Source organism: Fusarium phalaenopsidis (assembly GCF_050370095.1).
Source record: "Fusarium phalaenopsidis strain FUZ10S chromosome Unknown contig_32292, whole genome shotgun sequence".
NCBI classification, from domain to species: Eukaryota; Fungi; Ascomycota; class Sordariomycetes; order Hypocreales; family Nectriaceae; genus Fusarium; species Fusarium phalaenopsidis.
In genome coordinates this window covers 3,552,253-3,578,088 of record NW_028145410.1, presented here as the reverse complement: position 1 = coordinate 3,578,088, position 25,836 = coordinate 3,552,253, and the positions used below count along the sequence as shown (strand labels likewise).

The 25,836-nt window shown below is 53.4% G+C and overlaps 6 protein-coding genes across 6 annotated transcripts; 2 read left to right on the top strand and 4 right to left on the bottom strand.

The window, feature by feature from the left end:
* Window positions 1-659: 659 nt before the first annotated feature.
* LRP88_05347 (uncharacterized protein) lies at window positions 660-2,294 on the top strand (the record flags this gene model as incomplete). The annotated part of the gene is made up of 1 exon (XM_083241903.1): window positions 660-2,294. One exon carries the CDS (start codon window positions 660-662, stop codon window positions 2,292-2,294), a length of 1,635 nt encoding a protein of 544 aa, XP_083103051.1.
* A 2,689-nt stretch (window positions 2,295-4,983) lies between these two features.
* On the bottom strand, window positions 4,984-5,235 carry LRP88_05346 (uncharacterized protein; the record flags this gene model as incomplete). The annotated part of the gene is made up of 1 exon (XM_083241902.1): window positions 4,984-5,235. One exon carries the CDS (start codon window positions 5,233-5,235, stop codon window positions 4,984-4,986), a length of 252 nt encoding a protein of 83 aa, XP_083103050.1.
* A 710-nt stretch (window positions 5,236-5,945) lies between these two features.
* Window positions 5,946-9,312, bottom strand: LRP88_05345 (poly(A)-specific ribonuclease; the record flags this gene model as incomplete). Its single annotated transcript, XM_083241901.1, has 8 exons — window positions 5,946-6,807; window positions 6,856-7,069; window positions 7,155-7,518; window positions 7,567-7,811; window positions 7,860-8,110; window positions 8,164-8,459; window positions 8,629-9,219; window positions 9,271-9,312. The coding sequence occupies 8 exons, from the start codon at window positions 9,310-9,312 to the stop codon at window positions 5,946-5,948; spliced, it is 2,865 nt and encodes a 954-aa protein (XP_083103049.1).
* A 2,409-nt stretch (window positions 9,313-11,721) lies between these two features.
* Window positions 11,722-12,615, bottom strand: LRP88_05344 (class I SAM-dependent methyltransferase; the record flags this gene model as incomplete). Its single annotated transcript, XM_083241900.1, has 2 exons — window positions 11,722-12,408; window positions 12,472-12,615. 2 exons carry the CDS (start codon window positions 12,613-12,615, stop codon window positions 11,722-11,724), a joined length of 831 nt encoding a protein of 276 aa, XP_083103048.1.
* A 3,094-nt stretch (window positions 12,616-15,709) lies between these two features.
* LRP88_05343 (uncharacterized protein) lies at window positions 15,710-18,089 on the top strand (the record flags this gene model as incomplete). Its single annotated transcript, XM_083241899.1, has 4 exons — window positions 15,710-16,311; window positions 16,470-16,865; window positions 16,915-17,438; window positions 17,497-18,089. The coding sequence occupies 4 exons, from the start codon at window positions 15,710-15,712 to the stop codon at window positions 18,087-18,089; spliced, it is 2,115 nt and encodes a 704-aa protein (XP_083103047.1).
* A 3,098-nt stretch (window positions 18,090-21,187) lies between these two features.
* LRP88_05342 (copper fist DNA-binding domain-containing protein) lies at window positions 21,188-22,691 on the bottom strand (the record flags this gene model as incomplete). The annotated part of the gene is made up of 3 exons (XM_083241898.1): window positions 21,188-22,233; window positions 22,313-22,471; window positions 22,616-22,691. The coding sequence occupies 3 exons, from the start codon at window positions 22,689-22,691 to the stop codon at window positions 21,188-21,190; spliced, it is 1,281 nt and encodes a 426-aa protein (XP_083103046.1).
* Window positions 22,692-25,836: the final 3,145 nt, after the last annotated feature.

The following is a 25,836-nucleotide window of genomic DNA, read 5'->3' as shown; positions in this document are numbered from 1 at the left end:
GGTTTCAAGAATCCCCAGCCTTTTGCGGCTGGACATCTGAAACTTCGGCCATACTACCACGCAGTCGCTCAGTTGACAGCATTAACATAACCCCCATATAAGTGGCTCAGCAGCCATATCCGACCCTCGTTTCCCGTTTGAGCTAAACCCCGATGGCATTTCCTGTTTTCCGTTGTCTGAGGGTTGCTTCAGGTTGGTGGTCTACTTTCCGGATTAGGCAACGAATCTGTAACAGACGAGTCGAGTCGAGATCTGAGCGCCAATTGAGACGTCCGGTTACCAGGATGACACATGAATCTCTTGGATCTTTGTTCTTTCAGGGTAAATCCCTGCATCTCTCTCTAGATTTATGAATATTTAGCTTTTTTTCCCCTTTTGAATCATCCAGACCGTTTTTGTCGTTTTGCTTTTACATTCAAGTACATGCAGCCAGGTGCTGTGAGAGCCCGGATCAACGTAGCTCCATTCGACCAATCAGCGCCCACAACCTTCCCGTGGTCCCTGGAACTTTTTTTCCCTTCAGCCAATCTAGTCTAGACTCTATCTAGCAGTCGCAGGGGAAATCAAGCCCTTTCATTCCTTCTCCTAGAAGCGACATCACCACTTCGCGGTGCTTTCTGCGTCGCAAAAGACCACCCACGACAGCGAGCCTGTTCGCCATGTCCCCCGAGGTATCGTCGGCCTCTTCTAGCGACTTCACGCGACTACACATCTCTCCTCTCGACCCCGACCTGCTCAAGATCGTCCTGCCAGCTTCGGTCGCTTCACAGGCGCGCAACGTCTCCTACCACACTATCGAGACTTTTCCCGAGCGCCGCTACGGTTTTGTCGAGTTGCCCGCCATGGAAGCTGAAAAGATCAAGAAGAAGCTCAATGGCGCCGTTCTCAAGGGCAGCAAGCTTAAGATTGAAAAGGCCCGTCCTGAAGAGAGAGTTGAACCTACAGGCGAGCTCGATAAGGAGGATGAGAAGAAGAGCAAGAAAAAGTCAAAGGACTCGACAGATGGATCGAGGAAGCGGAAGCGCGACCGAGACGTTGTCGACGGCGTCACCCTGACCGACCGCAAGGTTAAGCGAGGCTGGACAGAACCGGCCGACCAGCGGAGGAAGAAGAGCAAGAAGGAGAAGGAGAAGGAGAAGGACGGCAAGCACACGGAGAAGAAGAAGCGGCAAAAGTCAAAGTACACGGAGCAGGAGGAGTGCCTGCTCAAGACAAAGGTGCCGCCCAACGCCGTCGCCAACATCTCGGAGGACAGCCAGCCCCGGAAGCGCAAGAAGAAGGGCAAGTCGCGCGAGGTGACGGTCCACGAGTTTGAAAAGACGACAAAGTTCCCGAGCTTTTTGAAGAACTCTGTGCCCGAGGACGCGCCCAAGACGGCTGTCGAGTACGTCGAGGGCAAGGGCTGGGTGGATGAGGATGGCGAGGTGGTCGAGACTGTCAAGACAAAGAAGGTTGCCAAGTCTACGCCCAAGAAGTCAAAGAAGGTCACGCCTCCTCCAGTGGAAGGGTCGGACGACGACAGCACGAGTGACAGCGGCACTAGCAGTAGTGGCTCGTCCTCGGATGAAGATGAGGAAGAGGAAGAGGTACAGAAGCACAAGGCAGTGCCGCAAAAGGACCAAGATTCTTCCTCCGAAGACTCTTCCTCTAACGATGACGATGATGAATCACCTCAGCAACCTGAACACGCAACACCTCTCTCAGCCATCAAAGCCGACGCCACAAGACCCATGTCCTCAAGCTCCTCGAGAAGCCTCACCATCAAGATACCCCCTCCCATCACCCCCTCTGCCACAAAGGTCCACCCCCTCGAGGCCCTCTACAAACGTTCCAAGCCCGATGGCGAAACCACCGAGACTCCTGCTAAAGAGCCTCAACCGTTCAGCTTCTTTGGTGGCGGCGGCGACGATGATGATATTGAAGAGGAGCAACACGTCGAACGCACACCCGCCCCTATGACCCCCTTCACCCGTCAAGACATCGAGTGGCGCAACGTTAGAAGCGCAGCGCCCACACCAGATACGGCGCACCCCTCGCGCATGCGCAACTTCTGGGCCGATGAGCAGGACGAGGACGCCGACATGGCCGACGCCCTGCGCGAGGCGGAGCAGGAGCACGATGAGGACGGTGATGAGCAAGAGACGGCGGCCCCTGCGCCGGGCTCGAGCGACTTCCAGGCCTGGTTCTGGGATAACAGACGCGACCTGAACCGGTCTTGGATGAAGCGGCGCAAGACGGCTGCCAAGGAGAAGAGGCATCGGGAGAACAAGGCGAGGGCCAACAAGGCCGTTTAGAATATGTAATCAACGATAATTCAATACGATGACGAGATATTCCCTACTTATATTGTCCATCATGGATTCTGTTGTCGTCAGGATTTGCGTGGCCTACCCTACACAGGACTCTTTACACTGAGGTGTGCAAGAACTTGTTCATTTTCAGAGTAAAGGACATACTACCTGGCCTCGATTATAAGTAAGTCCTTTTAATTTAGTTACAGGTTCCTAAACTGTGTTGCCTGTTGATTGTCGCGCTGAACATTGTGGTCAAAATTCGACATGAGAGAAGGAAGCTCACGAGGGTCAAACATCGATGACAAAGACTGTTACAACATGTGAAACACAAAATTAACGAAACCTGACTGGAGCTGTGTACTTCATAATTCGAAAGAGTCGGACAGTGGCTAAGCAAAATATAATCTTCAACTCTTCAACCCGATTCTTCACTTCTAGCTGTTGTATCAAGCCAATGACACCGATGAAATGGGCGCTTGGTATAGGTCCCTGAAGTCGCATGTTCGCCGACATGCTGCACAATGTTTGATAATTACAAGGTCTATTGTCTATTCAAGGCTCGAGATTAGGGTTTTAGGTATCTCAGAATTTCCATAAACAAGAAGCTTCCTCGCCCAATGACCATTGTGCATCACGCTGGGGAACCTGCTCGGTTTGGTGTCAGGAAATCGTCTTCACAAACATGCGGCCGGTTATCCTCTGAGCAAGTGTTCTTCCTCTGGCGATGGACGTTAAGTCTGGCCCCCGTCAAGGCCTCGTATATCCCTGTTTTATCCGGTCTTGGTGGCTCTGGCGTGTTCTTGACCACAATGCTGTCCCTTGACCGTGGCGCACTGCTTGCCAGGGTTTCTCCCTCTGTGACTGCGCCATGGACCTCACTTGACTTGCGAGAATGATGTCGGTGGAAAAACCGGTGACTTCCTTGCCTGATTCTCTCCATCAAACTGGGCCGCGTTCTACCGTGAACTTCTGTTGTCTCGTTTGTGATGCCAGCTACCTGAGTGCTGCGGCGCCTCTCCGAGTCTAACCCCAGCGAAGCGCTGAGCCTCTTTTCTGCAGCCAGAGTTGTTGTCAGCCTTGACGTATCGGTGCCTCCACAGTCTGACTTGGAATAGAAGGGGTTCTCGGCAAACAGAGAACGGTCTGTATTGCCTGGCTTCGGGGGTAGGTCCTGAGATCCCGAGGAACTAGCCGATTCATTACCGCGGTGTGCATCGACACCCCGGCGGTACAAAGTGGAGGAAGTATGCCTATTCAAGTCCTCAATTTCAGCAGGTGGGCTTTGCCAGTCGCCGGTGCAGTGGCGGGACAAGAGCTTGGGGAACGACGTGATGACTGTGCCGTCGCTTATCCGCTGATGCTTCCCGAAACTCTTGTTGCACATAATGTCTGCTAGGATTTCGGCTGTGCTCCTTGAAGTGGTATAATGTCGCAAGACAAAGTCGCTGTTGGCCGCTGTAGGATGGCTCTGTCGACGATCATCCAGGGACGAAGGTAAGGGACCGTGAGTCGGGGAGAAGCAGTCTGACGCGGCTCGACCATGGCTTCCTGAGGCTTCATCGTAATTTGGAGGATAGTTCTGGGCCCAAGTAATCTCGGCAACACTCTGACGCGAGACTACTGTGGCTGTGGTGTCTGTATCCGCCCCTCGAGTCTTGGTGTGAACTTTCATGTCTGTCGAGTTGATGCTCGTGTAGGCTGTCTTGGGGAGACTAATGGTTGTAGCAGGATCTGCTAATGTTCCCGACTGAGGTATGAAGGCGTTTGAAGATTCGTCAAGAGTTGGGAGGGATCGACTTCTAGCCGAACCTTTGGTACTTTTCCTTTCCGTCTCAACCATTGGTTCTCTCTTCCCGCCTTCTTCCAACACAATCCTCACAATGTCGCGGATATCCTCGTCACCCACTAGGTATAGCCCGTTCGCCGCTGGGATATGCTTCCCTTTGCCATCGATGAAGTGAAGGTGCTCCCTCAAGTGTCGAATCATTTGAAGCCTATCGCTTACTTTCCTGACAATGTCTTGACTGACCTCGGGGCCGATATTCATCATATCGCTAGAGCTCCGCTCGGCTCTGTGGGAAAGGCGTGGTCTGTTGTGCAGAATAAACGAAGTTCTGTCTTCTGCATCTTGAGATCTGCGGTGTGTTGAGCTAATGGATCGTGTATCAAAAACGCCGTGGACTTTGCATTCGGACTCGCGGGATGCTTCGGGAGTTCCAAATGTGCTAATTGACTCGGTATCAAAGTCTCTCAGTCGTGGGGTGTCACTGCCTGTAGTTGCAGCCTTGGATGCTTCGTATTGAAGCCGATTCGGTATGGCACCCAAGTTGTAGAGCTTTGCTTCGGGGATTGATTTGAGATGCCTCTTTGTGAGGGCATGTGGAGGACGGCCGGGGCTCTCATAAATTGTAGAGTCGACATTTGGGGATCTCTTGTCTGACTTTGGCTGTTGGGGCGTATCGTCATCTTCGTCGCACAAACTGACGTTTGACCCATGAGCAACTGTAGCAGTCATGGATGACTCTTCTGTGGTTTCATCCGGACTATCCTGATCTGGTTGCGAATCTTCCGGGCCAGGCGTGAGAGGAAGAGAGTCATCCGCTGTCGTAGGTTCTTCCGAAACTTCCAACGTCAATCCCTCCACTGCTTGAACTTTCGGGGACTTTGGGGGCGCTTCCGCACTGGCCTTCTAGACCATAGCATTTCCACTTCCATCACTCACGAGGCCAGAATAAAGTGCTTCTTTAGGGGCAGGTTCGATCTTGACCTCGTTGTGGCCTTGCTTCTTGGTCAGAGTGGCTCCATGACCGGCAATGCCGTGCGATGAACCTCCGGCATCGAGGGTTTCGGGGTAAAGAATGATCTCGGTCTGAGGGGGAGGCGAGAAGATGTGGGGGAACTTGGGAAGACAACGGGTCGTATCGTCGTCGTTGGCGTCCATGTCGTTGAGGTAAGTATTCGGATATCCTGCTTGTAGGTATATTCTTGGCAAATGTTGGTGTGTAGGTGAAAAGGTGAATTACGTCGGCATGATAACGGGATAGGGCGGACAAAAGAGGGAGAGTGTGCTATATGAAGTGATTGAACACGATGGGAGAAGGAGATGGAATGGGCAGAGAGAGCACCGTTCAACGAAGAAGCTAATTGTCGGCGTCCGGGCTGGGTAGGTACCTAAGCAGGCTTTCCTTCTTCATTCCGAGACGAACTGCTCGGGAAGGAACATGCCCCAGGTTGCCCAAATTTGGGAGTGTTGAGATAGGCTCCGTCAACCTCTCGTACACACATCATATCAATCTCATCATAAGCATTGTATAGGATTGGACCATAATAGGACACTTGGAATGAACTTGATTTTGTTGTGTCATGCGTCAGTACATAGCTCCCCTAGGCCGGAGACAACGCTATCCACGCTGATATAATATTCAAGGATTTATGATATTATTTCTCATTTTTATCTCTGATTTAGCTCATAGTTAGGCTATAAAGTGAATACTCTTTATGGACTTAACTGAGCGCAGCCGTCCTGGTGTCTCAGGTTTTTTGACAACCGCGTGCCAGCTCCAAGATGAGACGCCCACACTTTCAATATGCGAAAAACCAATCACGATCATCCGCTTCATCACTCCCTGGGATCCTCCCACGATCCACCTCCTACGGTAGTGGTGATCCCTTCCCAGGGGTCCAGCTCGAGCCACCCCCAAACGCTGACCCGGGTGTCTGGACCGGGATCCCAATGTTCCTCACTGGCGTCACCGGCTCTGTAGTGTCGGCAGGCAGAGGCGGCGGCGTATCCGACCTCGGCACGTGCGAATCATCCTTGCGAGGCGGCTTGAAGTTCACATCTCGACCCGCACGGTAAATGTCTTGTAGCATCGTCTCGAGAATTCCGGCATCCTGGAACTCGAGATATTTCTTATACAGCTTGAGGGCCGTCCGGGAATCCTCGATCGAGTCGTGTGTCTCCATCTGGATGTCTTCTTTCAAAAGATACCACGCTAGGAATGCCAATGACAACTTTCTCAGGCGGGACTTGAGGAAAAACAGGTCGATAGTGTCGATAATCTGTGATTTGGGGATATGAATGTTGATAACTCGGAAATCCTGCTTTAGACCGTGACCCAGGAATTTGCATCCAAGATTGAGAAGAATCCACATCTTCTTGTATGCCATCTTCAGGGGTAAAAGGCTGTGCTTCGAAACTCGAGGATCCAGATCCTGTTCGGTAATTCCAGAGTATGACGTGAGATAGTCGACGATTGGTTCCCTGATGGAGATATAGTCGTCGATGAAAGGTGTGCCCTCATCTTCGCCCTGTCCGCGCACAACTGACGCTCGAGCGAGAGCATACACAATGGGTCGAATGGTCTCTCTCTCACCATCCGAGTTCATTTCGATCTCTGGCTGTCGCACTGCAACAAACTCGGTGTCGAGGGCAATAATGGTTTCGGGTCCAGGTGCTTCAGTTTCGGGATTGAGGACCTGATACGTCTTTGACTCCGGATCCGTAGTAGGGCTTTTGCCTGTTAGTACCGTAGCTTGAAAATGAGCAGGCGAGTCGTACCTGAAATCTTGATATAGTATCGATGTGTCAATGTTCTTCTTCCACGACATGTCGATCTTATTGTTGGCCTCCTTCACTTGGTATGCAATCACAGAGGGGACCTTCCAGGACGTATTGAAGGTGAGGGCTTCTTCCGTGCTGACAGATCTCACCAAAAAGTCGTTGAAGAGATGCCACTGACTCTCGCCAGGTGCCTCGGTTTCCGCGTGTGCGACTGTATCTGATCAGTCATGAAATTTGATGCAGCTCAGGGGACTTACCGTTGACCATCGAGACCAAGTGAGACTTTTGCGTCTGACCGCTCTCGATGTTGATAGCCATTCCAATCAGCGAATACACCATGATATTGTGCATGCCTCGTTGCAGATGGAGCTTCAAGTCCTCCCCTTCATAGCAAAAGAATTGGCCGTGTTCAACGATGATTCCAATCTCCTCAGGAAGCCAACCGGGAGTCGACCAAAGGATCCGATGGTCAGAATTGGTGATGGCCGTGTTGAGCATGAGCACGGCTGGGATACTGTGGATGCTCTTTCTAGTCGCAATCGTCTGGTATCGTTGGCACCGACTGCACCATCCTTTGGAGGTTGTCTCCCTCTCGACGCTATTCTTGAGGACCTGGGAAAAAGTGGTTCGCGGCATCTTTGCGCCCCGACTTCCAGGTTTCTGATCCAATGTCAGTTGGCATGGCTCACGGTCACCCGCAGCACTCACGTTTGATGGATAGAGTAGATCGTTGACATAGGTCGACCCAGGACGCGTGTACTCGCTTCGGCAGTTCATACACTTGATCGAACTGGTTGCCGATGTCGCTAGCACTTGATCCATGGCAGAAGATGCTGGATTGATAGATTTGTGGTCGTGAACAATCTTATCCAAGAGGAACCGGGTCAGGCCCTGCAACATGACGTTCAAAGATGAGCCATGAGGGTCCTCCTCAAGAAGTCCAAGCGGTCCGGCTAGACAGGTCAGTGACCAATTTCACTCATGTGCATAAGAAAGCATACCTTGCGGGTGGCTGCTGAGCGTCTTGAGCAAGTTTGTTGCTTGGCAGATAGATCCCTCGGCTTTTTGAAGCATATCAAAAAGGAAGCCGAGTTCGCACAAAAGACAAATCTCGCTAACGCATGCGGTGGCAGCGTGTTGGAGGGCGAGATTTCGGATGATGGGAGTAAAGTGCATAATCTGAAGGAGGGAGTTGGCGTACGAGTTTGAAATGTGAATCTCGAGTCCAGAATGTCGGGTTTTATTATAGAATCTGCGTCCGGTAAGCCAAGCCCATGAATGGCCATCGCTCGAGGGGGAACCAACCCAAAATCAAAGTCATCGACACCAAACTTGCTGTATTTGATCTCAACATTGCGATACATGACCGGCACCTCCGACTTCTTGCTCTCAATCTCCAATTCAGTAAAAGGACCAGCAAGTTCGTCCGCTTTATCGTCCGAGGTCGCAGCCTGCGATGTAGCGAGCTCGCGGGCCTTCTCGCTGAGGAACTTGGGAGCTTTGAGCCCGGAGCTGCCGGCCTTGTTGACATTACGAGTATCCTCGGCCTGGTTTCTTCGAAGCCCTCGAGTGTTGCGGCCGTACAGTCCAAATTCGGTTGCCTTGAGTCCGGAAAGAAATTGCGCGTCGAACTTGACGGGAGGCGCACCCACATCGCAAGGTATGTCTGGCCAAGCGGATGCAAGGGTGTCTCGATAATATGGTAACCCAATAGTGTTAAATGGCCTATTTCAGTCAGCATGAGGGCAATTCCATAGTGGCCAGAATAACTTGCGTCTCTGATGTCCATTCGATACTAGGCACAGGCTCCTCAGGAGTTGCGAAATCGATAGGAGTAGGTAAATCAACAAAGTGAAGCTTGGTGGGCGACCCCCAAAGATGGACATAGCACTCGACATCAGTCAATGCCATCGACTCGCCAGAGGGCGCGATCTCGAACATGCTAAGATACGAGAGCACATTGGCCTGGCGAACGTTGCTCGTGTTAGGATTCATCAGGTCCACCACATGGATCTGGCCGCCCTGAGAGACGACTATGCTTGTTGTCAGCATCCTAGGATGCATGCGCACATATGCAGCGCCGGCAGGGAAGGGAATAGGAGGCATCGATGTCATCTTTTTGATATCAAAGACGTTGAGGAAGGGGTCGAGCATCAGATTCTGTCCTTGGCGTAGAGAGTATCCGCAGGTGACGACAAAGTCATGCTGGGCGTCCATGTCGTTAATCAAGGCCGAGTGGGCATTCCAAGTCTTGACAACTGCGAATGTGACGGGATCGAGAAGGTTGACGGAACCATTGTTTGTTGCGGCGCAAATGTAGCGGCCGCGCCTCATGATAGTATATTGGTGTTCAGTTGGAACCTGCAAGCCATGTTAGACCGACGCACTAAATCGGAACGGATCACGACTGACTTGTTTGACGACATCACCCTTAATGAGGTCAATAACAAGCATTGTATCTTGTAAGCCAGCAACAATGATTTCTGCAGTCCCCTTTGACGTAAAACTCATACATCGTAAATCATCCATATCATCATGTCTGCTCGTTGTTAGAAGCCTCGCCTTTCGGGATCCTGGGGTTCCTTACTTGATATGCCACATTGGCACCCCCCTCCTCATCGCCATGTGCACATCCTTGGCTCCCAGAGCCACAACACCTTTCTCATTAACCAGTATTTGGCGAACAGGGCCATCGGCGGACGCGTGCGCTTTGAAGGAGGTGTATCGCTGAAGCTCTGTGCCATAGAAAGAAGTAACCCGGCCCTAAAATCGTGTAAGCGCCGTCCTGGGCGACATTATAGTTTCGATTGGCGCAAAATACATAGTCATTGCCAGTCCAGAGGAGCTCTTGCGACGTATCAAATGTCATAGTCGTAACAGGAGTGGGAAGCGCGTGCACGCCCGGAGGCGGAAACTGGATCCGGGCGACCTAGGAAGAGCCAGACCGTCAGCATATTTATTGGTAATGTATATACAATAGCGACCTCATAAAAAGGCGCGAAAGGACGGCTTGTCTCTGCGATCCGAGGCTGGGCGCATCGCCGTTGGGCAGACATACCTCATCCCAATCACCGTCCATTGTGGCAGAATATCCTCATTCTCCAAAAGCGCATAGCTTTAAGGAAGCGCGCTGGGTCGATTACCAGGCTCGCCAAGACCTATGCGACAGCTTGGACCCGAAATAGAGAGAATAGAGGCGAAATGGGCGGTTGATCAGGCGGAATATCGATGTTTACGAAGAGCAGAAGTGGGATGCTGAGCTTGGAAGCGGTTCAAGGTGAGCTTGGGTCCAGCCGATGTTCTCCCGGCGGGCAATCCTCAAGGTCCTTGTATACTTGATTGGCAGGGCAACAGTGAGGAGAGCAATGCACAGCTGAAGTAAAATTCGATTGACTTTTAACATACGAGAGTGAAGATATTTTGCAATCAAGCTTTTGAAGCATAATCGACTCAAATTCTGTTTGTTTGCCTGGACAGCTGGGATCAGCCACTGCAGTTACACAGGGAGGTACTTTGATGGCGGGGTGGAATTGACGCTTGTGGGGGCCACCAAGGACGGGACGACTGGAGCGCGGGAAGAGGCAAACCCTGGTCTGTTTATGAACTCGGCATTCATTGAGATATTCATGATAATGTTTCTTCCCCGTGGTGCACATCACTGAAACGGCCGTTTGTCCTTTCTCGTGTCGAAACGCCAGCTTTCATGCGTTGGAAGACTGAAGAGTTTGTCACCATCATCCCAATCCGACGTACACAGCTTGTTATCATGCCTACATTTACATCTGCATATCTAAGGATATACATCGTCTTGTTCCAAACGCGGCTCAGAGATAATTCTTGCATTCAATGCGCGTTGACTGGGATCTCTCGTACATGCGCCAAGCAACAACACGCGATCTGACGAGATGTGCAGGGCCGAGAACGTGGCTATCTCAGCTCTTGGCTCCAAGCCTCGCTCCATCTTTGAGGTCAAAAACTTTGTTCTTTTCTTCTATTCTTCGTTTCTATGTCTTCAGCATGACGCTGTTCTATGCCAATCAATGCAAGCCGCTATCAATGAAAACACATGCCCCAAAACCCAAAACCAAGCGCCCACGTGTTCCCAAACGCCTCATCTATCATTAGTTATGCCACATGATTTTACTCCTTCAGCCAGACTCTTCTCGGGATGGTGTTGGCCGAGCTGATGGTGTAGTTCCTCTTCGGCATTTGCCACACCGTCCAAGGGGAAATGCCACGAGGTCCATGACGCGCATGGCTCATTATTAAATATTGCAAGTTAGAACGATGAAATCTCGCCATTTCATCAAACGCGCGCAGAAAGCCCGCTTGCAGGATCGCATCGATGCTCCTCTCGTAGACGAGGTCGCGTTTCATCAACCCAGGTTCGACAGGGGATCGCGTCGTCCGCGGAAATAAAAACAAAGGGGGGAAAGCCGTACGCCCGAGAGCTGAGGGAAGCTTTGATCGTCGCTCGTGTTGACTGAAGGCGGACGCCATCGCACGTGTCGCCCCGGACTCAAATCGATAAGCATTAAGGGCTGTTGACTCGCGAGTCGACGAGGTCGAGTCCAGGCCATTCCGTCAGCTCCTTCATGCCCCGTCTTTTCCGCCCTCTTTATCGCGGATCCGATGTGTAGCCTGGGTGTTGGCGCTAGTTTAAGTCGAACCTGTCCGTCAGCCAAATTGAGGCAAGTCGCTTGACGGATATTGGTGGAGATCCTCGTTGTCGAATTAGAGTTCCAGCTTCGCATGCGACACAGCGTCGCCAAAAACATTGACGGACGGCGTAGAGAAAGGAGGCGAGGCCAGGGTCGTAACACAGGCGCCGTTCCATCCGAGTCAGCCGTTCAATGTCGCTTCTCAAGAGACCTGGTAAATGGTAAAGTTGACTGGGAATGCATTGTTGCTAAAGCCGGGCAGTTTGCAGACTGGCTCTCCAGTCGGTTCGAGCTGTACCTGCCATCGCGTCTTTGTCATCGCACCGACTTCATCCCAGAGCTGTTGAAAGCTTGCTTGGTCATGTAGATAGGCGGATCGATTGCTGGTAGACGAGGGACCGGGATGGTTCGTCCCGACTTGGCGGCCATATATCATGGCGTTTCTCGTCCCGGGCTTGAGAAATTCAACCAGACGCTTCCCCATGTACAGTTGTTGAACCCAGTTGAAGAGGTGGAAGAAGCTGCCGGCGTGGACGAGGGTGATCTTGCCGCGCAATGTGTCCAGCTCCTTGTCCTCGGGATCCAACATGTCGCCTGCAACAAATGTCGCACCGAGCAGGTCTCGATCCTGAAAGAGGTCGTAGCCGATGTCGATAAACTTGGATTGTAGGTCTGTGCCAATTAATTGTGCGCCATCCACGCCATCAGCGCGGAACTGCCGGATGACCTGTCCAACTCCGCAGCCCAGGTCGAGCAGGACATCTCTTGAGCCGGCGACGTTGAGGCGGAAGAGGACCTGCTGGTAGCGAGGGTCCTTGGGGTCGGGGATGTAGAGAAACTTCCATCGTCCAACAAAGGGGTAGCGGGATATGCACCAGGCCTTCTCGCGCTGATCATTGGGATTTGTTGTTAGTTGCCGAAAATCGGGTACTCGCGCCAGGGCAGCACTTACAACACGGCGGATATGATCGTCGAGGTCATTGTATGGAATTTTGCTGTATACCTCGAGAATATGTCGAGCTGGACCGATATCTTTAGGGGGGTCCTCCAGATAGGTCCAGTCTCGCATCTTCATCACATCCATGCTTAATAACATTGTGTGGTTGAAGAAGGGTTGGATGGTTGGGTGTCCCGCGTTAAGAGAGGGAGGTGTATTGCAAGACGGGGGGAGGACTACTTTGTCGGGGTCATTGAGACCTGAAAACCGCCGTCTGAGCTATTGAGAGATGGCGACAGCACGCGAGGACGGCCATCGGACAAGGCGATGATGTAGTCTCGAGGCAAGGGGGGCTCAAAAAGAATCCAAGGGAGAGGGAAAAGATGCAGACAAAGATGGAAAGTGTGAGGGAAACGGAACTAGAACCCTGAGACACGAAAGTGGAGGCTAACACGGGAGTTAAGAACAAAATGCTCCCCAATCCTCTTTGCGTTGTAGTCTCCATGCCGTCAAAATCGACTAACAGCCCTGCTCACCAAGCAAGGGACAAGGGTAGGGTGCCGGCGGGTAGAAGGAATGGAAGCAGGAGTTGACCAAGCAGGGAGCAGTTGGAGGACACTGCTGGGAATGGCCCCAGCGAGGCCAGTCTGGACTAGGAAGATTAACTGTCGGCGGATGGGGACGACGATGAGGTGACGGGCGGCGGAGTGATTTGCAAGGCCCGCTCCCTGGAAGGACCCATCCATTCAATGGAGGATCCATGACATTCACCCGCGCGCGAGATGCCTATAGCTATGGGCATGGGCATGATAGAGGCCATCCCTTTTGGCTTCTGGAAGGGCGACGTGGCTGGCCGACCAGCAGACAATGACAAGGGTGCTGCCACGGCTGCAGCGTTCAGGGCGCCCACTCGCTGCAACCACAGTACGCTTCAGCGCCCGTCGGCCAGTAGGAGCCCCCGGGGTCATGCTCGCCTCTGCAGCGACCTGCTGAAGCGTCCATGTTTCAGCGCGCGCCTGTTCTCTCCCGCCTCTCTCGGACGAACCCTTCTTCCCCATCCATCCAGCCTCTTTTCTCAGCGGCTCACCTCGACCCAGCCCGGGCGTTTCCGATGCCAAACAAGTCAGGCGAGTCAGCGCCTCCAAGACGCGGCACCGCAGGGCCTCAGACAGAGCCTCATCATGTCCGCAGCTGCCGGCGGATCCCCCGGCCGTGTCTTACTCCGGAACGGAAAGAGACAACATCATCACCAGGAGAGCAAAAGCAAACTCTTTGGTCGTATCAGGATCGCCGAACACGCCATTTATGCTTTTGCCCGGCCGATACCGTCAACCATCAACTGTCAGGAGACCTGTCTGGTTGGCCCTGCCCTCTGGTCGTCATCACTCGAGGTCACTGAGCAGAAGCAAACATGAGCTCTTTGTGAGACAAGTCCTTGGTTGCGAACTCGTTTGTCCAAGTTGTTCAGTGGGGGTCCATCTGCAAAGGCAAGGTGGGCTATTGCCCGCTAGCCTCTTCGGAACCGACGCCGAGAACTTGTGCATATCAGGGGTCCATCACCACCAACGTCGTGCCGCCAGTACTGGGTCGCTTCATATCGACGTTACCGGTAGGACCGAAGCCACCGATCCATCTCTCAGCCTTTTTAGCCTATGTGAGATGCCATGGCTGGCCTTTGTTGGTAGAGGAAGAGCTGTTGTTATCTTGTTGCGGCTCCCGTGTCGGACCCGACTCTGCCAAGGCGGTGCTTGCAAACCAAACCAACTTTGCACAAATCTGCACTTTTGTCATCAACCACTTAGTAGGCTGCACACAAATCCAGAGATGGCATAGGATGAATATGTAAGATTTCGAGCGGCTCTAGCGGTTAAAGGCAGGAGGCCCCGATGGATGCGACCCCATACAAGCGAAAGGTTATTCGGGGAGTTGAGCGATTCCCCCGGCTCTTGGGTCTTGTAATTGCTGGAAACGACATTGGCTACCTATCCAGCTTGGTGCAAGAACAAGGTTGGCTGTGCTTGGTCATCCTGTCCAAGGGGTTCATGGTCAAAACCGGCCTGGCGTACTTCATGAGCCCCTGAATGTTGAATATGAGTAAACTTGGTTGTCATTGCCTGGAGTCAAGTGTTACTCATGCCTTTCTAGGATCTCTTTCTAGAACATGCCGGGAGTCATCACAAGACGGCTGGTCATTGCGATTTGTCGGATCATAATTACCTAAGAGTCGGTGGATCTAAAGCCCAAGCTTCAATTGTTTCTTTGGCACAACGTTGCAACGTGAGAGGGAAACAATCTGCGTGGGGCATTGCAGCAATGTTTTAAATACTCGACCAAGCAGTTGATTTGGCCGAGTCCTTGGGATATTCTGATGCTTCGCTTGAAGATGACGCTTGTAGAGTTGTGAAGTGGACAGCCATTTGCTGGCAGTCAATAGAGAGGGAGGTATTTGGCGAGAGAGCCCACTGTGGTTCACATCGGTAGGATCAATTGAACAAACGCCAGCCATGTCGAGGAACAAAAAGATCACATACCAACATCAAGAGAGTGACTTGCGTTTTCTGTAGTATGTGAGTTTGCTCAATCCTTTGGCACGGATTCAGCATCAAGACAGCCACTTCTAGGCATGAGGGCAACTCTCGTCTCCTTCACATCCAGCCATGATGACTAAGCACACCACCTCCCGCTCTGACACTCCACCCACTCCTCGCTGCCTGCCGAGCATTCCCCGCCGCCTCCGAAAAATTCTTCCTTCTCCGTGATCTCGTCAAAACACCCACACAGCCCGCCGACGCTCCCAAGTCATCGGGGCCGAGTTCTTCCTCTTCCGTCGAGGCGTTGCCGTCGCATCGCATTTATCCTGCTCCGATCCCCAAAAGAGAGAGTCGTGTAAGTCGCCATGACCAAGATGTAGCCCTTTGCATGTCCACCGCACGAACGAACGAGCGCATTGCCGTCGTCGTCGCGTCCACGTTGCACTCTTGCCTACCGTGCTTTCCCTCGTTCACCATCACGCATATTTCGTCATCATCGCGTTGAGCCACTGCTAACAATGGCTTCGTCCAGTGACATCGTTGCGCGTCGCGAAGGGTCTAGCTGGGTCGCGGTCATATCGCGTCTCACCTGTCGTGACGGTTGAGCTCAACCACCATCAACCTCTACTGCGCATATATTGTGCGCCAAGTGACGATCGTACTGTCCCGTGATTAGCGCGTTTGTTCGGTTCTGTCAACTGCATCTTTAAAAGTACACCACCATGAGCACGAGTCGAGACACCGAGGCGGATGCCAACATAACATACCCTTCGCCTGGAGCTGAGGCCATGGAGGCCGGTCCCTTCTACAACACTGGAGGTCGAGAGGGCGCACAGGATCACCAAGAACACCATGAGCACCATGAGGCCCATCATGAGCCGCACCATGAGCAGCCAGAGCATCATGTCCCTGACCAGGTGCAACATGTGCCGGTCCCCGAGCATGATCAGGGCGAACTGCCTCCGCCAGAGTCGGAGACCCCTCAGCAGCACATCACTCGCCCCGCCAATCTTGAAGAGCTGCAGCTGGCCGCCCAGCTGGGCCAGGGCCTGGCCGGGACCTCCATGATGCCCACCACAGACCCCAACATGAACGTTGAAGACCCCAACCTGCGGAGCATCATGCCTCATCCGGAGCCTGACCAGCAACAAACTCCGTCTTATGTGCAAGACACTCCCACTACCGACCCGATGGTGCCACATGCTATGCCCGTCCCAGTTGGCCCGCCCATGCCTCCCCAGTATCCCATCGACAACAGCATCCCACCTCGCAAGCGGTCCAAGGTGTCAAGAGCATGTGATGAGTGCCGGCGCAAGAAGATTAAGTGTGACGCTCAGTCAGATACTGGAGAAGCCCCCTGCTCTAGCTGTGCCCGATCTTCCATCAGATGCTTGTTCAGTCGTGTGCCTCAGAAACGAGGTCCAAGCAAAGGGTACATCTTACCGCAAACTGTGTTCATGTGTTTAACTGACAACGCCCCAGATATATCAAGGAACTGGCCGATCGCATTCATAGCATCGAGAACAAGCTCGAGTCAGAAGGTGCACTGAGCCAAGATGATATTGATAGGCTCTTCGTCTCGGACAGGCCACGCCAAAGTCAAGGAGAGGATTCCAACCGTAAACGGCCTTTCTCGAGTATCTCGACAAACGACTTTGCCACGCCTTCACGTCAAACACCATGGGGCTCGGAACATCGGATCCAGCCGTCCCCTGGGACATCGGAAGGATACGCTCCTTACAGCACGAGCTCGTTGGCTCCCCAGCCTACCGCCATCAAGACGGATGAAACACCCTCTAAGCCCCCAATGGCTGCCATGGACATCACCATGTCTGACACCGGTGAGGTGACTGATGTCGATGAGGGCATGCTGCACAGGTAAGCCAGCTTGTGTCTGATTTGGGATCCGCAACTAACAACCTCGTAGCTACCTGTCGAGCGTCCAGCCAGTCTATCCAATCCTGCCAAGCAACAAGAGCCGGCTGCAAGCTCTCCTCGCGCAATGCCCGTCATCTGTTCAGACGGCATTTGTCAACGCTCTTCCTGCTGTGACATCGTCTGGTGGCGATACAAAATTGGCGAGTGCTCTCCTCAATGAATGGGAGAGCAATGAGGCGTCGCACACGCAGGCCACTAACATTGTCCATGCCCAAGCGCTATTGTTGCTCATCATTGATGCTGACTGGCGATCATCCCCAACTCTTCCATTCCTGCTGGCTCGAGCCGTTGCGCTGGCCAACTCGATGAAGCTCTGGAGATATACCCCCATGGAGTCGGCCTCAGAACCAGACTCTGATGATCAGCTGTGTGTGCGGATATGGTGGTCCCTGATCCTTATGGATCGCTGGTATGCGGCAGGCACAGGAAAGCCGGCGCAAATACCTGACAGTAGCGTTGTCGCGCCCCCTGGCCTCGAGAACATGCTCGGAGAAGTGTGCTTCTACCTCGTCCGTAAGTGATAGCAACTGTTGTCTGAAAGCGGGTCTTTGAATGCTAACATTTTCATCAGGACTGTCGAAACTGCTCAACCGTGTATCACATGTTGTATCAACACTTCAACCTGGAGCATCAACAACAGAGGAGCCGATGGCGGCGATTTTGGTGGACTACATCGAGAACTACAGGGAAGACTTGCCAGCGCATATTGAACCTGCGTCGCACCCCATGGTCCACCTCGCATACTGGCACTGCAAGCTCCTTGTGACTCTACTAAGGCCCGGGGCGACGCCAGCAGAGACGATGTGGCCCACCAAGGAGCTGGTCAGCCTTCTCTTCGCAAACGGACACCTACGCAGTCCCCTCGTCAACCACTTTGCTTCGCTGGTCTCCATGTCGCTAACGAAGCTGTGTAAGATTGACAGCTCGCGAGAGGAAGCGACACAATTGATCAAGGACATTGCGGAGAAACCCCCTGGAATATGGGACGGCGTCCGTGATAAGCTCTCGGAGCAGACGCGCCCAACGTCCTCGGTGGAGGCAACGGCGAGCCAGGGTCTCCAGCACCTGGCGGATCTCGCGACGGCACACGAAGGCATCGCCCCGGGAGGTGATGATATCGCCTTTGGCCCGTCGCTGGCATCGGGGTATCTGGATGTTGCATAGGGAAATATCACGATACGGAACAACAGGAGTGGGAAGCGCTGTACGAGTAATATGCCCCTATATGAGATTTATTGCTACAACGAGGGCATGCTTCATTGAACGAAGGGATGATGCCCTGTATATGGGTAGATTGCAGTAATAGGTATTGCAACATGAATATTGTATCCTTCACTGAGCGGAAGCAGAAATGGAACCCGAGGGGTGGATGGGATCTAGGCCAGATACAGCCAGGGCTCAACGTCTGGAATTGACTTTTGTCCGGCATCAAGTTCGATGCAAGGTCGTCATAACTCTAATCCCATTCAATTACATTACACACGCCTTTGAGTGTATCGAGTAAAAGAGGAAAAGTTTATCCTCGCCCACTCCCCAAGACCCTGATTGTCCAGTGCCGTGTGTGCCTGATCTGCAGAATGGAAAGAAGTTTCTGCCACAAAACGTCGCCCCGATACCGCAGGTTTGTGATTGGATGACGCCAACGACGCGGACAGTTGCCCGTTTCAAAGCATGACTCTCTGAAAAGACTCTAACATGACGAGGCAGACTAAGCTAATAGCTAGCATTGGGGGCAATTAGCAACTTGTAGGGCGGTCAGTTGGGGAGACGCCGTTGGTTTTGGTTTCCCCATCGAATTTGGTCTTTTTTCGCCGGCCTCGATCTCGATCCGATCCAATCCCCGACGTGGACACAGAGATATTCAAGCTGGGGAATCAGGAACAAGATGTGACTGACTTGTACGCCCCTCCAACTGCAGGTGATATGAAGAAAAAGAAGAAAAAAGAAAAAGGATCTGGCCCAGACCCAGGTTCAGAGTCGGCTGTTAGCTGTACCTGGCCGGCCCGGCCCCGGTCAACTGACCTGTCTTGTCCGCCCCGGGCCTCTTGTTTCGAGTCGCCGGGGTACGGGGATCATCGTGAGAGAAAGATGCCGTGCAGCTCCGTCTGCGTCGCATCATTGCCCGAGGGGCTTGAGACAGCAAAACAACAGAACAGAAATAGATCGCTCTCTGTTGGTAGTTTGGTAGATGAAACTGTTAGCTGGAGCTGTAGCTGTATGAAGGGCACCTCACCTTCTCCACCTGCTCCGTACAACTACAGGACGGCCCAGATGACCTTTTCAACTCCCGGGGGATAAAAAAAAAAAGAGGATCTTATCCACACCAGATGGGCTTTCTTGGATATTATCCAATACTGCGTGGGCTGGTTCAGCCTTAGATGACCATGCTTAACCGCCGCACCGCTTATTCGCCTCTCTTGATGCCTCTGGCGCAGCCGCAGGTAACCACCTCCAGGTCATGTATACGTATGTATGTCTGAAGTCCCAAAATCCCCATCCACGGATTTGAGCGGCAAACAATTCGAGATGGTGCCCTGTGGGGCAGCTGGCCTTGCTGTTAGGTCTCCAGCCCCCAATCTCCATTCGTCCTCGTCCAAAATCTTCATGACAATGGTCGGGTTTTGATATGAGAATGGCCAGTAATCCCAGCGGGCCCAGTACGTAACCAAAGACACATCAAACTCCCCCCAAGATGGCATGGTCTTGGCACCCACCGAGCTATTCTGAGGTGCACGTCCTCATCTCCCCATGATTCCAGGGATTCCAGACCGGGGTCTAACAGGGGGTAAGAATATGGGGGGGAGGGGGGGAAGATGGGGGAACAGTCCAGTGGCCAGGACAGGGCAGGGCAGGGCAGCATGAGGTGAGCGTGAGCGTGGCGGCGCACTGGGCCGCTTCTGACCTGACACCCCCAGAGAAATGAGAAAACCTACGGTCCATACGCTGGCTGCTTCCGACCCCCCAGACCACGATGCGCCAGAACCCGGAACACAGGGCGCCTGTTCTGTTGGAGAAGCACCCTTCTTCGCTCAATAACCCCAAAAACGAGGGGAACTTGTCGGGTATCCCATCGGGATTTCGGTCCATCCGAGTACTGATCTCCGGGCGTCCGGCGACGGACTGTAGGAGGGGGAGAGGCTGTACAAAATGTCTGATACCTACCAGTACCAACACCAGCGTCCAGGCCCGAGGCAAGCTCGTCGAATGAGGTATGCTAGAATGTAATTAATCCTTGTCAATATCGTCACCAATTGCGCGCGCGCGCACGTCGACGGGAACGGGACAGTTTGTGGTGGTGTTGGCTCATGGACCTCGACTCGGCTGGTCTTGGTCCTCAGTCATATGTCTATTGCATAAAACGTCCTCGCCGAGTACTGTTTTTCGTAGCCGGCTAGCATCAGGAGGCAGACAAAGTAAATAAAGAATAAAGAACAACGAGCAACAGAATAATGTCGGTGCAAGAAGAATAAAAGAAAAAAACACCTGACAATCAAGTCTATCTCGACCCATATGTGCAGTTCATCTCATCCCCTCTCAATCTTGTATGTGTCTGATCTGGTCTCGATCTTCCCCACGCACATGGATTCGCATGCATATCAACCAAAACGGGCGTCGTAGCTCTGGGCGTCGTGTCATGACATGGCCAGCCAGGTAACTTGCCATTGCCTGTCCGTCTTTGCCGTCGCTTCAGCACTCGACTCTGAGTATCCGTATCCCCCGCCTTGGTCTCGCATTCTTTCGCAAACTCGACTCAGCACATCAATTCCGTTGCTCTTCCTTCTGTATCGGCCAACATGATATCGTGCGTCCTTGCTTTGTTTTCGTGCCCAATCCAAAACACCAATCGCGCCTGTACCACCCGTCCCAACCGCCCCCAATGAAATATATAGAAAGGAAATAAAGTTGTTGATTGTCATGACCAAAAACTGGTCTACCTCGTCGATGAAAACGTCGTCTGTCATCATCATCACCATTGTTGGAGCCCGAGAGGTCTGTCGATGCGGACGAGACTTGACTCCCGCCGTGTGTGCGCCGACTTTCGAGTTTTCCATGGTGTTTGAGCGTCTGTCTCGCTCGTAGTAAAAACGTATAGATTTTGTTGGTATTCGCTCAATTCAGGAGGCCATGCCCCTCATGACCTCCTATCGTGTGGTATTTTCAACGCCTTCCGTTGCGTTGCCCAAATGATTTCAAAACTAAAAACCGAAAAGGGGTATTGGTATTGTAGTGTACGCCATAATATTCGACATCCCCAAAAGTCTTCACATGTCCCAGAAAGTGGGCATCGAAGAAGGACCGAGGTGATCCGGGCTTTCGTCCATGGTAGTGATGCTGCGCTCGTTGTAATTGGGCATCCAGAAAGCAGGGTCGTCCTCGACCATCGAGAGACCGGCGCCAGCCATTGGGCCACTGTCGGCTCCCTTGTAGAAGCTGTCGTAGTCGATGCTGCTGAGGTCAGCTGAGCTAGCCATGAGGCTGCCGCTCTGTCGCATGAAGCTGTTGCCACGACCGAACCCGTCGAGGCCGTCAAAATCGCCTTCACCTCCAGGCAAGAAGTCTTCAACTTCAGATACCTCACCCGAAGTCGAGGTGGTGTTGGCAAGATGGGGCAGTTGTTCTGAACCACTGCCAAAGTCGAAGAGACCGTTGAAGCTCTGAGTTCCGGCCTGGCTGTAGCTTGAAGGGGTGAAGCTGTCGCCCTTCATGTCTGTGAGATCGTAGTGGCTCCAGTCTACTGATGTCGCGCTCAGTCCCGCGCTGTACATGGGAGCATCCGCCTCTGAGTTAAACCCTGATCCGAAAAGGTCAAACGTGCTGTTGGCCATGTAGGGAGGATACTCGATGCCTGACAGATCCAGGGGAGGGAGATTGCCGTTGAGGGTTTGGAACCCTGTTGCACCGCTCATGAGCGGCGAAGCAGTTTCCGACTTGACTCGTCGCTGCTCTCGGGTCGAGGCGGCACGTGCCCGGCTGCTGGGAGGTTCTCGAGTGCCCTTCAGCATGCTATCGGTGCCGAGGCTGCCAGTGCTGTGGGCTGAGTTGACCCTGTTGAGCTGGTAGGGGCCACACTTCTGTGATACTCGGCTGCCCCGGTGGGCAGGTTTATGGTGACCATTTTGGTCAAAGGTCAAGACACCGTCCGAGTGAACCGTGTTTGCTCTTCGTCGCCGACCCGGGGGCTTGGGACGGCCGGAAGCACTCATTGTCAAGGACTCTCGCTCCGAGTCGGACTCGGGGACGGTATCAAGAGCAGGCTCCTTCTTGAGAGAGCAGCTGCAGCGGCCGCCATGGTTACAGCAGCATGTCTCTGCGAAAGGTTTAGAAAATTTCAAATCCATCATGTCTCCTCAGGTCCATGGTCATTGAGGAGACGAGAGGAAGCTCACCGGTGTGCCCTTCGACAGTCGGCTGCAAGTGGGCACATTTGCTGGTTTTCTCGCCGCAGTCGCATTTAACGTGAGCGGAACGCGACTTGCGCATAGCGCGACAATGTGCGCATTGGGATACTGGTCGACCCTTCTTATTTATATGCTGAAGAGGGCGGTCTATAGAGCACCGCATATCAGCAAATGCTCGCATATCAATGAGGCCCGAGGACAGCGGGGCGGCATGGGAGAGGGCCCAGGCGTGGGACGACGATGCCCACGGTTCAAAACGGGAAACATGTTCAAGAAGAATCGATGACATACCAGAGTGTTGGCAATTGCTTACACGATGGCCGCGAACGCAAGCCTCGCAAGCATACTTCTCTCCGTCAATTATCATGTTGGCGGGGGCTGTGACTTGGCAAGGCTGGGAGTCGGATCGGGAGCTGAGCGGCGGAAGAAGTTATTGAAGTGCGAAGTAGTTTCCGTGTAGAGGAACGCGACTTCGTATGTTCGGGGAGGATTCGACGAGTTGTATGAAACTAGTTGTCGAAATTGTTGGGGCACCGTGTTGTCTTGTTAACACCGACCTCGAAGGGTTGCTGTAAGTGTTCCGACGACGCAGGTAGGGATGGCTTCCACGCTAAGTGCTGTGGGATAGGGATGGGGAAAACGGGTCGAGAGCTTGGAACACCGGACAGTCATAAAAACATGTCGCGGCGGAGCTGGAGCAGGAGCTGGAAGAGGCTGAACGGGCAGACTGGGAGAAAGAGAAGAAGTAGATGGCAATAAAACTTTTCGAGGGCAAGTTGGACAAAGCCAATTGATGAGAGAGAGGAACGGGAGTGGAGATGCGCCGGCCGGTGGGTGGGGATTTTTCCCTTGGAGAGAGTAGAGCCTTGGGGTCCTTCCTGTGAAGGTACGGTACCTAGCTTTGTGGCCGGGTTGGATCGCTGGCTAAACTGGGTGTGCGAGTGCGGGTGGGTGTGGAGGGGAGTGCGCCGTAGGAATGAGTGAATGATGGATGGGCGGACGAGGTCGGCGGCAGGACCGGGGTTCTCTCAGTCTCGTGTGTGCAAGCGGGTTTGGCGCCTTCAGCTCGGGGGCCACCTAGGGTCGATGTCGTCGACAGCCAAGACCAAGCCGCCTTGCTGGAGACGTTTGTGGGTGGAGATGTCGGCCCGGAGGGTCGGAGGGTCGGAGTGTTGGAGAGGCTTTCGTTTCGCGTCGTTCGTCGACCTGGTAGCTTGGTGACGTCGGCGGCCGGTTCCAACAAAAGAGCACACCGCACAATCAAGCGCGCACCCACAGGAACACACCGTACTCTCACACGCAAAGGAGCGAGATGGGAGTGCGCGCAGAAGGTGGGAAGTCGAAAAAGCAGAGAAAAGAGAACCAAGCTCGAGCAGAGATGGTAGCGAGCCGGGCATGATGCTCTTTATGAATCTCGATGGAACGGGTGAGCCTGACCCAGGTCCAATATTCTCGACAGCGGTATCACGCCCCGGCGGGCGGCAAGGTCACAGCGGGCTCTGTGTCTGTGAATCAGTTTCTTGGCCCCCTTGGTCCCTTGTCCTGTCATGGTCCCTTGATCATCCCGTCAAATCGAATCAACTCCCGACCCAAATCACATCGCCCGTCATGCTTTGATTTCTTGCCTCCTCGCTGGCTGCGTTCGCCTGAGAATGCCTGGCTTCTTGCCTGCCCGCGACCGGCCTGCTCCTCTGCCCACAATCCCCCAGGCCCAAGACCCCGAGGCCCTTGCCCGGAATAGCAAGGCGAGGCGTGGAGGCGCGGACACGGGCACGATCGAGGATACTCGGCTGTACAGTGTGTGGGACGAATGGCGCAAGCGGCGAGTAGACCGGGCTGGGGCGCCGGGGTGGAAAGCGTGGGCTGGAACAGAGGACAAGGGTTCTGAAGTGACCATGACGAGCGTGTCAGAGACCATCACCACGACAAACTGTCCAGTGGTCCGTGGCCTGTGGCCCATCATCCATGGCCCGTGGGTGAAGAGTGGGATCAGTCCCAAGTGAGGAATAGCGCCCTCTCACTGCTCTGCAAGGGTTCAGGTTGTGACACTGGAGAAGCATTTGGGCGACCGGAGATGAATGATGTTGGCTATCGGCTTCCTCTCCTATCAGATCTACTGTGGCAGCTCGTTCAGGTGTTTCCGAGGACGCAGGGGCATGTTCCTCCCTCCCGCTGAGAGACAAACACTGTCGCTGGTGGCCTCCGCCCGTGGTCGGAAATAGCCAAATATCCTTCAACAAGACTCCTTGGAAAGCAGTGGAGCTTGGGGACGGTGGGATGGTGGCTTTGTCCACCATGGTGATAGTGGATGGATCATGAAGAACGAGCGAGATTGGTCAAGGCTGAACTACGGTGGAGTTGACGGACTGCACAAAGCGAGAAGGAGCAGCCGCAGCACAGCACAACGCATGGTAAGTTGCTGCTTCCTTCCACTTCGCAACGCGGGCAGGACAGCACATGCTACTACGATGTACGTACTGCCAGCATCAAGCGCGAGTTGGAAGGAGCTCGTCCCGGTTTCACCTACCGAAAAGGAGACGGCAACGGGAAGACGGTAATTAGTACCTATGGAGGGATGATCGGAATTCCAATCGGATATGCTTAATGGGAGAATCCGGGCTCGTGGGAGAATCTGACTGGCCAACATGAACTTGTCAAACAGCCACAGCGTTCTTCCACCACGTTGCAGCCACCTCGAGTCAGCCGAATCCAGTACAACAGAGCCGCTGAACTACCGTGGAAGGGCTGGACAGTCAGGCCTCTGCTTCAAAGCAATGAGAAGCCGGGCGTGGCAGCAGATGTCGAGTGTTTTCTGCCAGAATGCCAGTTGTGACTCGGCCCGTCAAATCCAAGGGCAAGCCTGTGCCCCCGCGAGAGCCGGACATCGGATGCATCTCAGAGACCTGGCACGCAGGCATCGTCGTGTGCTTGAAGACATGCCCTGCCCTGTGCTGCAGTCGACGGAGCACCTCCCACGGCACTACAGCATCGACATCTCACACTCTAGCGGCCGTTGGCTGGGGGCTTGGGGCCTGGGTCCTGCCGGGGACCTGGAAAAGCGAATCAACCACAGCACGAAAGGGCCAGGGCAGGGTCAGGGCAGGGGAAGCCTGAGATCATTGGCCGGACCCAAGCTCCAGATACGGATACGTCTTTCATCTAGGCTTCCTCTCGAGGCAATCTAATCGCGGATTAGCTTAGCGGCTCCAGGTGGTGAAGAAGGGGAAAAAGTAAAAAAAGTTTTTACGTACATATCGTCACCGTCAACGGAGCGTCTTCGGGACGATCCATTCAGACAAGACATGCAGAAGATGGTCGGTTTCTACTCGGAAACTCGCTGTGCTCTTACTCTAAAGCTACCACCGGACCGGGTTCATTAATTAATTCGCTATTGACGTCCTCGGTCAAATAGATCCCAGCATGCACCATGTAAATTGCTGTCGAAATGCTCCGTACAAGCGCAGATGCAAATGCAAGGCTCTGTGCCGCCTGCCGCTCCATAGGTAGGCAGG